Source organism: Kryptolebias marmoratus, linkage group LG14 (assembly GCF_001649575.2).
Source record: "Kryptolebias marmoratus isolate JLee-2015 linkage group LG14, ASM164957v2, whole genome shotgun sequence".
Classification (NCBI taxonomy): Eukaryota; Metazoa; Chordata; class Actinopteri; order Cyprinodontiformes; family Rivulidae; genus Kryptolebias; species Kryptolebias marmoratus.
Genome location: NC_051443.1, coordinates 21,049,332 through 21,062,215, shown reverse-complemented (window position 1 = coordinate 21,062,215; position 12,884 = coordinate 21,049,332). Strand labels below are relative to the sequence as shown.

The 12,884-nt window shown below is 36.3% G+C and overlaps 2 protein-coding genes across 4 annotated transcripts in view; one reads left to right on the top strand and one right to left on the bottom strand.

Moving 5' to 3' along the window:
* Positions 1-9,337, top strand: part of grin3a (glutamate receptor, ionotropic, N-methyl-D-aspartate 3A) — a 46,634-nt gene extending 37,297 nt beyond the window's left edge. The window contains exons 8-10 of the mRNA XM_017410662.3: positions 1,210-1,371; positions 1,686-1,756; positions 7,273-9,337. Coding sequence (XP_017266151.1) covers positions 1,210-1,371; positions 1,686-1,756; positions 7,273-7,846 — 807 coding nt within the window. The 3' untranslated portion in view covers positions 7,847-9,337. The remainder of the gene's footprint in view (positions 1-1,209; positions 1,372-1,685; positions 1,757-7,272) is intronic.
* Positions 9,338-9,889: 552 nt separating this feature from the next.
* Positions 9,890-12,884, bottom strand: part of plppr1 (phospholipid phosphatase related 1) — a 43,344-nt gene continuing 40,349 nt past the window's right edge. The window contains exons 8-9 of one of the 3 annotated variants that reach the window (XM_025004758.2): positions 11,924-12,055; positions 9,890-11,455 (exon numbers count right to left, since the gene is read on the bottom strand). In XM_025004758.2, coding sequence (XP_024860526.1) covers positions 11,423-11,455; positions 11,924-12,055 — 165 coding nt within the window. In that variant the 3' untranslated portion in view covers positions 9,890-11,422. The other 2 variants (XM_017410663.3, XM_025004759.2) reach the window with 2 other exon arrangements.

Below are 12,884 nucleotides of genomic sequence, written 5' to 3'. Positions count from 1 at the left end.
ATAGTAATTCAGTCTTGCAAAAGTGAGCCGTTTTCCAGCATACGGTAAGATGTGCTGGAGATTCTATCTTCTGTAGCAGACATCTAAATTGCTCCAGGTACATTTCATTTTTCAGAATCACAACTCGGTCTACCTAAAGTTATAAAAGAGAGAGCTGCCACTGAATTTCACATTGGTGCCTTGCAGAAATCTCAAGGTGGGACACAAGAAGATTTGAAATTATAGATAAATAGTGTAAAATACTGAGCATTTATTATCAGAGAAAAATTGAGTTCAAACTCTGCATGTCATCCACTTACAGTCACTGTTGAGAAAAGAAAGATGGACACAAACAGGAAATTCAATATAAAACACAAGCCTGGCTCAGTTTAGTTATGCTCAGCATTTTCTCTTTGTTTATTTATTCCAAGATGATAAAAAGCCAAAAAATAAACTGATATACTGTTTTAGTGAGTAAGCCAATCTCTCTGAGATTTGGCCAACAAACTCCCTGTTATCTTAAATAAATTGATCTAATTTGATGCAACAAAAGCCATAATAACAAAATGCATAACATTAAATTATATAAGATTAGGAGGGTCTAATTTATTATTCTATTAAAGAAATGGTGAAGTAAGAGAATAAAACAGAGGAAGTGAGAGTGTTTTGAGCAACATTTGCTGAGGAATACAGCGACCCAGAACCTTGTTGGAGTTTTCTGAGACTATTTTTAACATTACTGTCTCTTTTTTGATAACAATGTGCACTGACAGTAATATTTAGTCTTAAATGTGTTTCCAATTTACCAAGAATTTTTATAAACCTTTTCTGTACATTAAATCTCTGCATCATTGGGTAAGAAATATGTTTGTGGTACTTCAAATTCTGGCTGATGTCTGTATTCTTAATGTCAACAATTCCCACAGTCCAAACTTCAGTCTGGATCTGGATCCGGACCAAACAACAAGCCAATCCAGATTCAGTCCAAAGTTTACTGTCAAAAGTTAGAACAGCTTAAGTTCACAAGCAAACAACTGAACCATTACAGTTTATAAGTTGTAACCAAATTTAATTAAAAAGGATTTGTTTATTGATAAATGTGTCAAACCTTTGACCTGGTCTGGAGATCCAGTTTGGTCCTTTGAACATAAATTTTGAGAGCCCTGCTCTATGTTTTTGTCTCTCCTAAAACCCTGCACTCTTCTTTGACTCTGCCCTCCTTTCTACCAGACGCTACAGATGGGTATAAAGCATTTCTCTGGTCTGTTCGTGATGCTGTGTGTGGGCGTGGCCTTATCTCTCCTAACCACTATAGCGGAACATATTGTGTACAAGCTGGTGATCCCACGGGTCAAGGAGCCACGCTCCCATTACTGGCTGCACACAAGTCAGGTACTGAGCAACACAAAGGACATCCCATTACGAGTGAACACATCACTCTTACACTCATAAGCTGACTATGTTACAGTTAACAGGAGGAGACAAGCTCCACTGGAAGTAAAGAGCTTTTTAATTAAAAAAAAAAAAAAAAAAAAAGATATACAATGAGCAAGGTCTAGAGCCATTTATTTAGAGGGAAACAAAACTTGTCAATGATTGGTTGTTGCTGCTCTTGATAAACTCACAGCCTCTTTTGAGCTTTTTTTAAAATTAGACAAATCATTTACAGTAAACATGTGACAGCTGATGTGTTGATTGTTTTCCAGAGATTACACCGAGCCCTCAACTCTGTCTTCATTGATGACAAACTACCAACTGTAGCCAAGCCTGAAAAAAGGTAATGTTTGTTGTTGGTTTGTTTGTTGTTTTAATCTCAAAGTCTGGACTTCGCACAGCTTTAGTTTAGTAATATAACCACCGTAGACAGGTGCATCACTGTAAGACCTTCATGCTAATTGGATCTGTTTTTGCTAATTTGATATGAAATAAATTCCACGTAGAAATGACAGAACAGCATGTGAACTGAGCACAGATGTGATATAATTATTTTTTATTCCTTCAGTACTTTTTGTTTTGATTTGGGACTTAAGCCCATTAAAAAATTTGTCAAGCAAAAACTCATCAGAAATGGCTTTGCTCTTCTCTTCAGGGAGCTACTAAATAAAAAATGTGGAAATTTTTTTTTCCTCATCACAAAAATAAATGAATAAAGCTGATTCTTACTAAGGGCAGCTCATTTTTACACCACTTAATATCTTTAAATACTACAACGTAACTACAGTACAAATGTCACAAAAAGCCAAGCATATTGTTTTGATTTATTAAGGAAGTCATGGTGAACTCTGGAGTGTCACTTTGAATGAAATGTGGTCCATATAATCTAACACTCATTCACAGTTCCAAAAGGAAGCCAATTTTCCAAACTTGAAATGCCCCATTGGCCAAATTATCTGGTTGAGAGTAAGTGACATCAATTAACATCCAAGTGGCAGTTAAGGGGCCCATTTTTCATCAGAAACTAAAGAGAATGGTCAGTCTGCTAGAAGGCAATTATCTGTGGAAGTTGAGAAGATAATTTCATGCTGATGTCAGAGTATTGTTGGAAACAGTTGAGCAGATTAAGTCATGAAATCATCTTTTTTAGGACAAATCAGTGCCATTTAAATGGGAAAAATATTGGAATGCCCACTTTCCATAGTATTTGTGTAAATGCTAAATAAGGCATTCACACTATTTTCTAGTTTATATTTTTTTTCTGTGTAATTTTCAGGATTTAACTACTTCAGGAGCTTTTTCAATTCAGTTTTTTTTAATTGAATTCAAAAAGTCCAGTTGTTTTTGTTTTTAACCTTTTTGACTGAGAATCTACACCAGCAAAATACGTGTAATTATTACAGAGACAAGTCCATGTGAGTGATGTTTATAATAATGAGAATAGACTGCCTAGCCTTGCATACTTACACTCATTCAGTCAAGCTCCTCTGCATCGTGCCCGCATGCTGTCGAAGAGTCAGAAATTATTACGGTCTCATTGTCAACTTCCTGCAGAAACTTGAAGCTGTGTCAAATGTCTGCTCTGTAAGCAATGCACAGCAATTTAATGATCTTCAATCTTCATGCACAATATCGCCTGCTACCAAAAGGTGAAGTTAGTTGATGTTTTTTTTTAACCCGCTTATGTGTGTGCATGTGTGTTTGTTTATTACCAAAATATAATGTAACACCACAGAATTAAATTTTATTGAAACTTGCAAAATGTAATTGAATGTACATCAGCAATCCATTTTAGTTCAAGATAGCAGCCATAACTACTTGAACCTAAAATAATCCCACAAAAATAACAATAACTCCATCAATTTCAAAGATACTGATGTAAAATTTGGTGTGGTAGTAGCTGACCGTCATTTACAACATATACTATGAATGTGTCATAATGCATAAAATTAAATCTAACATTATTGTTAAGATTTGACCTAAATAGCTATAGGTGTCATTTCTCAGCATACAATGATTTTAGTCAAACTCTGACATGAAAGGCAGCAGGAGATATAGATTCCTTCAAAAAAATGCTAAGCCTTTAATTCCTGTAAAACGATCCATCTTTGGATTCCTTACACTTCTGTTAGTCTGTATAACAGACCCAATAGATCAACACGGTAAAAAAAAAAAAAATCTAACTATTAGCACAAATTTGGATCAAACAGTAAGAAAATAGAATATCTAACTTAAAAAAAAAAAAAAAACACCAAGGGCATCAGAGAACTGTCTGTCAGAGATAATTAGGAGCCACTGTCTGTAATAGCTTAAAATGTTCTCAGATGGCCAATTAAAACACTGTGGTCTGATATCAAGCTGAAAAAGACATATCCAGAATGAAATAAAAATTATAGGCACTTTAGGGTGATCTATAATGACAATGTTGTCTGGGTACTGAAGAATAAGCCAAAAGTAGAGCTCAAGGCACAAAGAGAAGTTAAAATAAAAAAAATAACTTTATGGCAGAAAAATTTTGGAAAACAAGCTTTGAGCAAAAATGTTCCAGTTAATAACTGATTTAATCCCTATAGGTGTCTAAACATATATACTGTACATTTACATGAGTTCAGTATACAATGCAGTCAATACTTGTATCCTAAAATGCAAATATTGTACCTAATACTGTAAAAATAAAAATTATTCTGAATACTTTAACATTTCTACACAAAATACCAACATTTTGAAGCAATTTACTTTCCTTTAAATTTGTACTTTGGCAATTTAATACAGGAACAGATCTTCTTGGACTCACCAAAAGAAATTTCTGCAGGTGGTAAAGCAAAGGAGAAACAAGCTGAAGAATAGTGTTTTTAGATTTAGCTCAAATTAACTAAAGGCTCTGAGATAGTTATGTTTCATCTCGATTTGCTTAGAATATTTTTGTGTAGTTTGTAAATGTTTCCAACATGAAAAAATAAAAAAGCAAAATACAGTATATATCTAAGAAGACAAAACTGACGAAGGCTAAAATTTCAAAGAATCAAAGCCAGTCCCAAATCTTGCAATTAAATTTGGACTTTTATCTGCAGTTGGCAGCACATCTTACAGTTCAGGAACTGCAGCACTTTTTGTAATTCAGTTGGTTACAACACACTGATGCTAGTCAGTTCCAGCGCTTGTAAGTGACACTTATAAAGATGCTGTCTGTGTTCCTTGGTATAGTTTAAAAGATCTGATAAAGTGTATCCCATTTTAAATATGCTTTCGTTCACAGCTGCTATGCTATCATCACAGGTGGGCCCCTGTGAAAAGGTGGATTTATCACTTTAGGATAAAATTCTTTTTATGTTCTTATATTCAGATGTGCCAACCTTTTAGCTTTGATGTCAGGAGTATCTTGTTAGAGTCTTCTTGTCACTTTTTCCATAGCTGAAAAATACCTTTGATTTCTGAGAGCTCTTCAGTTAGGCTTACTCTTGAGCAAATTTGTCTATATCAGCTTAAAAACTGAGTGGGCAAAACACATTATTTTCATTCCTTTACAAGTTTCCTTACAAATAAGTCAGTCTTTTAGGAAAATGAAATTTTACAGGGTGTATATAATATATGGGCTGAAATCATTTCATGATGAGCAGGGGTGAGATTGTAGCCACTTTGGTCAAACTTTAAAACATAATGTAATGTGCAATCTCATGTGATATATAGAGTGATGTCTCACTTAGAGAATATGTTGTGAATGACTCAACTATTACCACATCAAATTTTAGAGCAATATCTGAAAATCTGAGTTATAGCCATTTATGCTTGCTAAAACTGATTAGCTGGTACAGTTATCTTGAATTGGATTAAATCAGTTAATCAGTTATAGATGCACATGCAATTATTACTTTTTGAGTGTTTCAGTAAAATCTATTTGAGATATTTCACTAACAGACATACATATGAACACATGCATACACACACATGGGCAAAACATTATTGTTCACCGCTGACTGATAAAATTGAAATGGGTTCAGTATAAAGTCTAATCATCAGCCTAAAAAAAATCTAATTTGATTTTTGCATGCATCTTTTTTTTTTACTCTGAACAGTCTAAAACTCAAGATGAAAGAGTAAAAGACATGATGCATCATAAAATTGGAACAGGTGTTGAAGAGGAAGGTACCAGAAAAGACATGAAATGAAATCCTTTCATTAAAGTTCTGTAACTACCATTGTCATTAAAGAGCAGCAATAAAAACTCTAAAACGTGAGTTGGTAAAATTAAAAAGTGATGGCCAGGTATAGTTTAGCATCAAAACATTTTTTTGTTTGTTTGTTTGTTTGTTTTAAGCTGGCACTACAATACGTAAAAAAAAAAAACACTAATAACTTTGTACCCATTATGCTTTATTTAGGCTGAGCTTGGGCCCCAATGTTATCATAACTTAATAATGTAATATTAAACAGCATCTTTTAAAATAAAATAAATAAATAAATGAATCTACAAATGATTAAGCAAGAGTGACACCACCAGCTTCATGTACCTTCATTCATATAGTTTAGGCACTGCATAAAGATCCTATTGCAGATGCAGTGGAGGACAAAACAAAAATCCAAGAAGATTTTTTTTCATTCTTTGTTTTAAGACCTTAATGAGGAACCAAAGAGAAAAGCACTGTTTTTTTTTTTCTTCTTCTTTGCAATACATAAATCATGATTGTGAAGGATAAATGAACAGAAAAGAAGAAAGAAGAAAAGCCATAAAATGGACACTGATTGAGGATCGCTATCTTTCTTCATGACTCCCTGGAGCAACATAACAGAATAAAAGAGAGAGGGAGGGATGGTAGAGGGATTTGTTAAGTACTGCATGCCTAAGCTAGAAATTGGGGGTGTTATGTCAAACTAAAGCCTTCATGTTCCATGTTTCAAAGCTATAGATGGACCTCCAGGTTAACTGGCACAGGTTGTTTTGTTCAGTGCTGCTGTAGGACACTGTTATTATTTAACAATCAAGTTACATAACTTAAAGTTGTCAAGGCATATTTAGGAAAATGTCCAATATATGAAGAATGACTGGTCAGGTTAAGACCAGAGGGATTAAATTAGGATTTTAAATATTCATTTAATAAACTCTTACCATGGAGAAAAAAGTCTAGTACTGGAACATCAGCAAGATCAAGATTGTAAACATTACACTCCAAATGGGAGGGAAGTCAATATAACATTCCTTATAATGGCATCCAAGCTCTGTCAGATTCTAATGCACATAGAATAGTCACAATTTTCAGGAGTAATGCCTCTTATTTAAGCAAACCTTAGGAAGAAATGTAAAGTCAAAAGGAAAAAGGCATCACATTGTATTGCATACACACAAGATATCAACTGTTGTGATATTGGCAAATACAGCCAAACAACCCACAATTTGCTCAGAAAATAGCAAAGTAACACACAGGGACACAGAGAAAAGTATTTTTCTTTTTCTTTCAGTAGGATAATCCAGATAGGAAATGTGAAGCAATTCAGCAAGTATTCATACTGGTATGCAAGAATTATAAAGTATTTACCTCAGGACTATTGTGTAGGACTTACCTAGGAGTTTAGGACCATTACTTTGCTGTTTTGTTGAAAGTCCAGTTCTGCAGATTTGGCTGCTTTGTCATACAAGAGATATATAAAAACATATCCTTAAGCAACAGCAACTTGTAGTTTAATGTGCATAGTTTTGTTATAATCACAGTATCTGCAAAACTATCAGGTGGTGAGTTTTTAACTTGTATTTTAGTCTTATGTCAGATTTTAAATAGAAAACTGCAGTCAGACAATGCACAGTTCTCCCTACCTTGGCATTTAAAATTTCCTCTTGACATTTCACTTTTATATTTTATATCTCAGGTGCAACGAAGGAAACAACCAGTCAGCTTCTTGGAATCCTGCAGAATCCTCTCATTGCAACAGGCGAATGTTTCTTCCACAAGACATGCAGAATGACCTGGAACGCCCATCCTCCCAGGATCTTCCACCTCCACCTCCCCCTTCTCCACTCCCTCATCCCCATACTCTTCCCTTGCTGGAAAAACACTTACCCATTGTGACCACTTCTAACGGTCGTTCTGACCTCTTAGGACGGGGGTTGGGACAAGTCTTGGGGCCAGGCCAGGGAGGATCTGGGCAGGGTGTAACACAATGTCGAGGTTTGGGAATGAGTGACTGTGGTTTGAGCCAGGTTGGCCGGAATCCGTTGGTCCAGGAACTGTCAGAACTTGAGGGCCAAATACTTGCAATCAAGCAGCAGCTGCAGTCAGCCATGAGAAGGAAAAGAGAGCTTGAACAGTACCAATCAGAAAACCAGCAAACAAACCAGACTGCACCCAGTCAGCCCACAACACACCAATCTAACCAGTTTGTTCTGTATACCCAATCCCACCAGCAGACTAACCAACACACAAATGCACTCCCAGACTTCTGAAGTTTGCCTCTTCCTATTTCGTCTAGCGGATTCTTCTTAGACATGGATCTGGTTTCTGAAACCTCAAACCTGGCTTCTGAAGTTGGAACAGCTGGTACCAAGACCCTTATTTAGGCTCAGGAGTTTCCCCAACTGTTGGACTGAAATGGTCACCATGGATCAGGTCCTGTTCTGTGACTTCAATCGAGACATCTTCTGACCTCTGGAATTTGAGATGTAATTAGAATGGAAGTGCCAGATGAGAGTGGACTACAGATCTTGCCCCAGTTCTCTTCTAAAATCTTTGCTAGCTTGTGTGAGTGAAGCGCTATGCTTCCCCTCGCTTGCCTCAACCTTAATTTAAATCTCTTCTGATGCCTTCAGTTTTTCTTTTTTTTTTAAGTTTTTTTACTTTTTCTTTATTTTTCTGCTGACTACTTCTTTGTGTCCATTTAGCTTTCCACTGAGGTAAGCCTAATCTCTTCAGTGGTACAAATTGGCTTGCCATAATGATAAGCTTGATCATTGGTCTGACAGCTCTTTGTTTTTTAAGTTTAACGGACAAATTCACCGGAGTTTGGTGAGTGTACAATGTACAAATGTGAGTTTGCAGTGTACCATGACCTGTGGTTGAACCAAGCCAGACTAGTCAATATTCTCAAGTGTTGCTGAAACAATGTACTTTTCAGATGAAAATTGGTTGGTGTTACCACTGATGATGTAATGCTTTTACCTTTTGGCAGTGCATTCATTTTGGCTTCAGCTATTTTCTATTATAAATCTTTTGAATGGTAATTGGGCTGTTGTAGCAAGAAACTAATGAAAAAAGATACCAATAAAAGCATTCACAAGACCCCACAAAAAAGATGACATGGATGGCATCTTGTGGTGGATTCTAGGACAAAACACAACCTTACTTATGAGTCACTGTGTAATGTGCTGCACTTCACGGACGCACTGCTGGTTTAATGACAGAAGTCATTTTTTAGCTTGTCAGAGTTTGAGTTATGGTCTACGGGTATTTCATTGTGCATTCAAAACAACAGACAAGCTGATGTAGTGAAAAAACAATATTTTCTTGCTTGTATTGTTGTTAAGAAACACTGAAGTACCATTCAGTTTTTGGTGCAAACCAAAAAGCAAATAAAAAATATGAACTCAAACAAAATGACTGATCTGTCTCTGACATGCTACTTGATGTGAAGAACATTTCCAAATGAAGACACAAAAATGGTTCTTCTGTGATGAGACCTCTTTTCTTGCAACTTTCCATTTTGGTTTGGAAATATTCCGTTATTAAAATGTATCTCACCTTTTTTGACTGAGTTGGATTTTTTTTCCAAGTTTTATCTGGTGGGATTTGTTTTTTCCCTTCCAAAATATCCATTAACATTTACCTGCACTAACAAATTTCTATATTCCTTAATAATTTCCATTTTAACACAACCTGCAGCTATAATATATATTCAAGCCACTCCAAACTTTGCTACTTACCCCAAAACAGTATTTGACTGTTACTCTTTTCACTCATACTGCAAGGGGACAGCATTTTGAACAAGAATGCATATTCAGAATTGCCAACAATGTTTTCTGTACACATGGCAGGGTTATAAAAAATACTGCGTGCACACACATACACACAGACCGCTCCTATCTATTTAGCCAGTGTGTCTGCAGGGTAAGCACAGGCTGTCACAGCTGAAATGAATACCTGACAGAGCAAAAGAGAAAGTGCACTGGCTCAGCCGTCAGCTTCCTTTGTGTCCCTGTGTGTGTATGCCTTGCTAAGCGGTAACAAATGTCATTGAAGTTGATGCAGCAGTAACAGGATGAATCAACAGAAAACCTAAACAGGAAAATGGCTTTAGCATATCCATGTGCATTATAGTCACATGTCTGGATGGCACGTGTAATTTTCCAGAGGTGTAGAGAGTGTTGCATGGGATAACTTCAAGCATGAGACAAGAATAAAGTCTTAATCTTGTTGCTTATTTGTGGGTCTACTTGAACAATTGCAAACTAAAAATATTTAGATTTTATTTATTTAAAAAAAAAACAATGCAGCAAAAGAAACACAAATATCTGAATATTAAAAAAACAAAAAACAAGGGTACATTTTTCTTGTACTCTATTAAGGTAACTTTGCAAATGCTGTGAAAAGGGACAGCACCAGTCTTTGGCCATGTACTTTCTATGGTAAGTGAAAAGTACAGAACAAATGAAATCACAAGACAGCACATTGTTGCTACTGACTATTTAATTTTTTGACCAACAAAGAAAAAAATATATATATTTAGCATTTCTGACGAAAAGCTTCTTTTGTTCTCAAAGTAAAGGACATAATCACAATGATCATGAGTAATATCTATAAAACATATCAACTTCTCTTTTCATGCTGGGCATATCTTCCAATAAAAAATGGAGTCACAACATTGCATCACAATCCACAGGTGGGCTGGGGAGAGGAAGGGGTGCCTCAAGGAGGAAAAGTGAAGCAGGAGTCATTGGCCTGGTTGACGTTGAAAATGCTAGCTCAGCCCCAAGTTATTCACTCAGTTTCAGTTTCTTTTTCCCAATTCTACAAATTGAGAATGACTTATTGAAATTTCTTTGTAAGAGTAGCTCTAAAAATCACTGAAGTGGAATATTTATGTAGATCTGATACATGCTAGCCCCAGTGGGCTTCTGTGTCGAGCTAATGTAATCAGCATCAGAGTGAATCAGGAAATTGGGGTGAAAGACACTCATAGCGAACATTTCAACCATTGACATTTTCAAATATAAGATCTGATAACATGTAAAGCGAAACCCCATTTTCTGTCTCAAAGAATGTCACTGACTCGTTCTCGCGTTTCCTCCAAAGGGGAGAAGAGTTCCTCCCCAAAACACCTAAACTGATACTAGAACATATTCAGGTTTACAGCAGGCAAACAGGTCCAAATGGATCAGAATAGTCATACAGATTAACAAAAATCCTTAAAAAATAAGACCTCATAATGGTCAATTAATGTACAGAAAGATAATAAAAAGAAGGTTTCTGTCTTTTTCTGTACAAATGACAAACACCACAGGACAACAACATCAATATCTTTTTTTCATTGCAGAGTTTTTAAGACTGAGTGGAATGGATGTGGTGATCGACGAGGCATTTCACCTGACAGGATGTGATGTAAAACAGTGAATCAACTGATGGGAAGTGTGCAGGTTTAACATTGTCAGGAGAGGCGACAGCACTCGCTCATACAAAATGTACAAAACACCATCCTCTAACTACAAACGGCACACCTTGGAGGACAAAAATGTGCCATGTCTTAAAGAAATTTCAAAGACCTGGAAAAACAACCTGTGCTTACAGTAAGTTGGCTTTGTGATACTTTTGCATTGGTCTGATCTGTGCATCTTGGCTGGTTAAATAGAGCATAGCCAAGCTAGATGAAAACCACAACAAACATGGAGTTTTCTGTCCCCCAGGTGATTTTAACACATAAATCAGGAGTGGATTTTTTGTAAGCATTCGGCGTCACGTGGCATGCGTCCTCGTCATTGTGTCTGGAAGTGCTGTGGAGACGCAAACGTGACCCGGTGCTGCCCCCTTAGTCATGTGACCTCCGTCATGGATGCAGAGTGGTTCTGAAAATGCACGTTTGAGGGGGAATGGAGAAGGGAATTTAAGAATAGGGAGAGATAAAGAGCAGAAAGATAATTGAAGGAAACAGAGGATGGGAAAGGTGTGGAAATGAAAAGAAAATAGGGGGACAATTTCAACTGGTGGAACAAGTGCTCTGGTTAAATCTCTGTGCATTTGAGCAGATGAACGCGAAGGCAGTGCAAATTTCATGCAAGACATGTCATTGCTTTATGTTGAAAGGAAGAAAGTAAAGAAAGAACAAAGGAAAGAAAGAAGGAAATACATACAAAATATAGTTACAGCAAGTGACAAAACAAACCAATTCTCTGTACAACAAATAGTAAGTTTCTAAAAGGGACTGTTTGGTTTGAAGTTTAAAGCTTGTGGGAGCTGCACTAATTAATGGGGAAAGATAAAACACCTCATGAGATTAAAGTTGTGGGGATTCCAGGTTAAGTGTTTTTAGCTACCTGTGCGCTGAGGGTCTCCAGTGGGCTTTCTACACGGGGGAAAGTCATCAGAGGCAGACCACGGTACTCTTCAGTCTTCTGTTTAGCTGCTGCAGTATGAACACCTTTGAAGTTGTTCACAACACAAATGCCCTGTGAAGTATGAGAACAGTTTAACCTTCTCAGTTAGACGAATATAAAAATGCAACAAATCACAATAATTAAAAAAAAAAGAACTAAAGTGAAGACAACTTACTATTTGGAGAGGCACATTTTGAGGCATTGAACTCAATGCTAATATTGGTTACTATTGGTAAACACTGGTTTCTATCCATTGGTTTAATCACTAAAGTTTTGAAGCCTGGAGTGTCTAATGTGGTCATTGCCATGTTTTGGGGTAAGAAGCAACTTCAAAGACTGGATTATACTGTGAACTTGGAAATTAACATTTTAAAATAATTTAGACATCAAAGATGCAAAATTTTCTCCATTGCCCAGCTAACCTTAAGAATGATACAAGTCATAGAGATCAAAATAATCATATCAGTGTACTGGACCAACCAAATCTAAATCTAGTCTCTACTGATAACAGGTAATTACAGTTTGGTGAAAACTGAAACCACTTAGACGTTTTGCCACAAATGCCATGTTTTATTTTTGGAGCCAGAGTGTGTGCACTAGGGTTACAGGGCTGACAAAAGTCTTGCCTATACACCCTCCCAACAGGGTGTCACATTGAAAATCACAGTGTAACATGAAACTTTATTTAAGCCTCAAATACATAAACTAATTGAACATATTTTCAAAATTGCACATTTGAACATACAGCGAGGTAAAAACTACACGGATCAACACCTGAAAAAAAAAAAAAAAAGAAAACCTGCAGTGTAATTCTATTTTTCTGTTTTTTAGTCTGGCAAATTTCCCAAACTTTCACATGGAGGGGCAGGACTTAAAAGAAATTTGTACTGCAGCCAGCCTG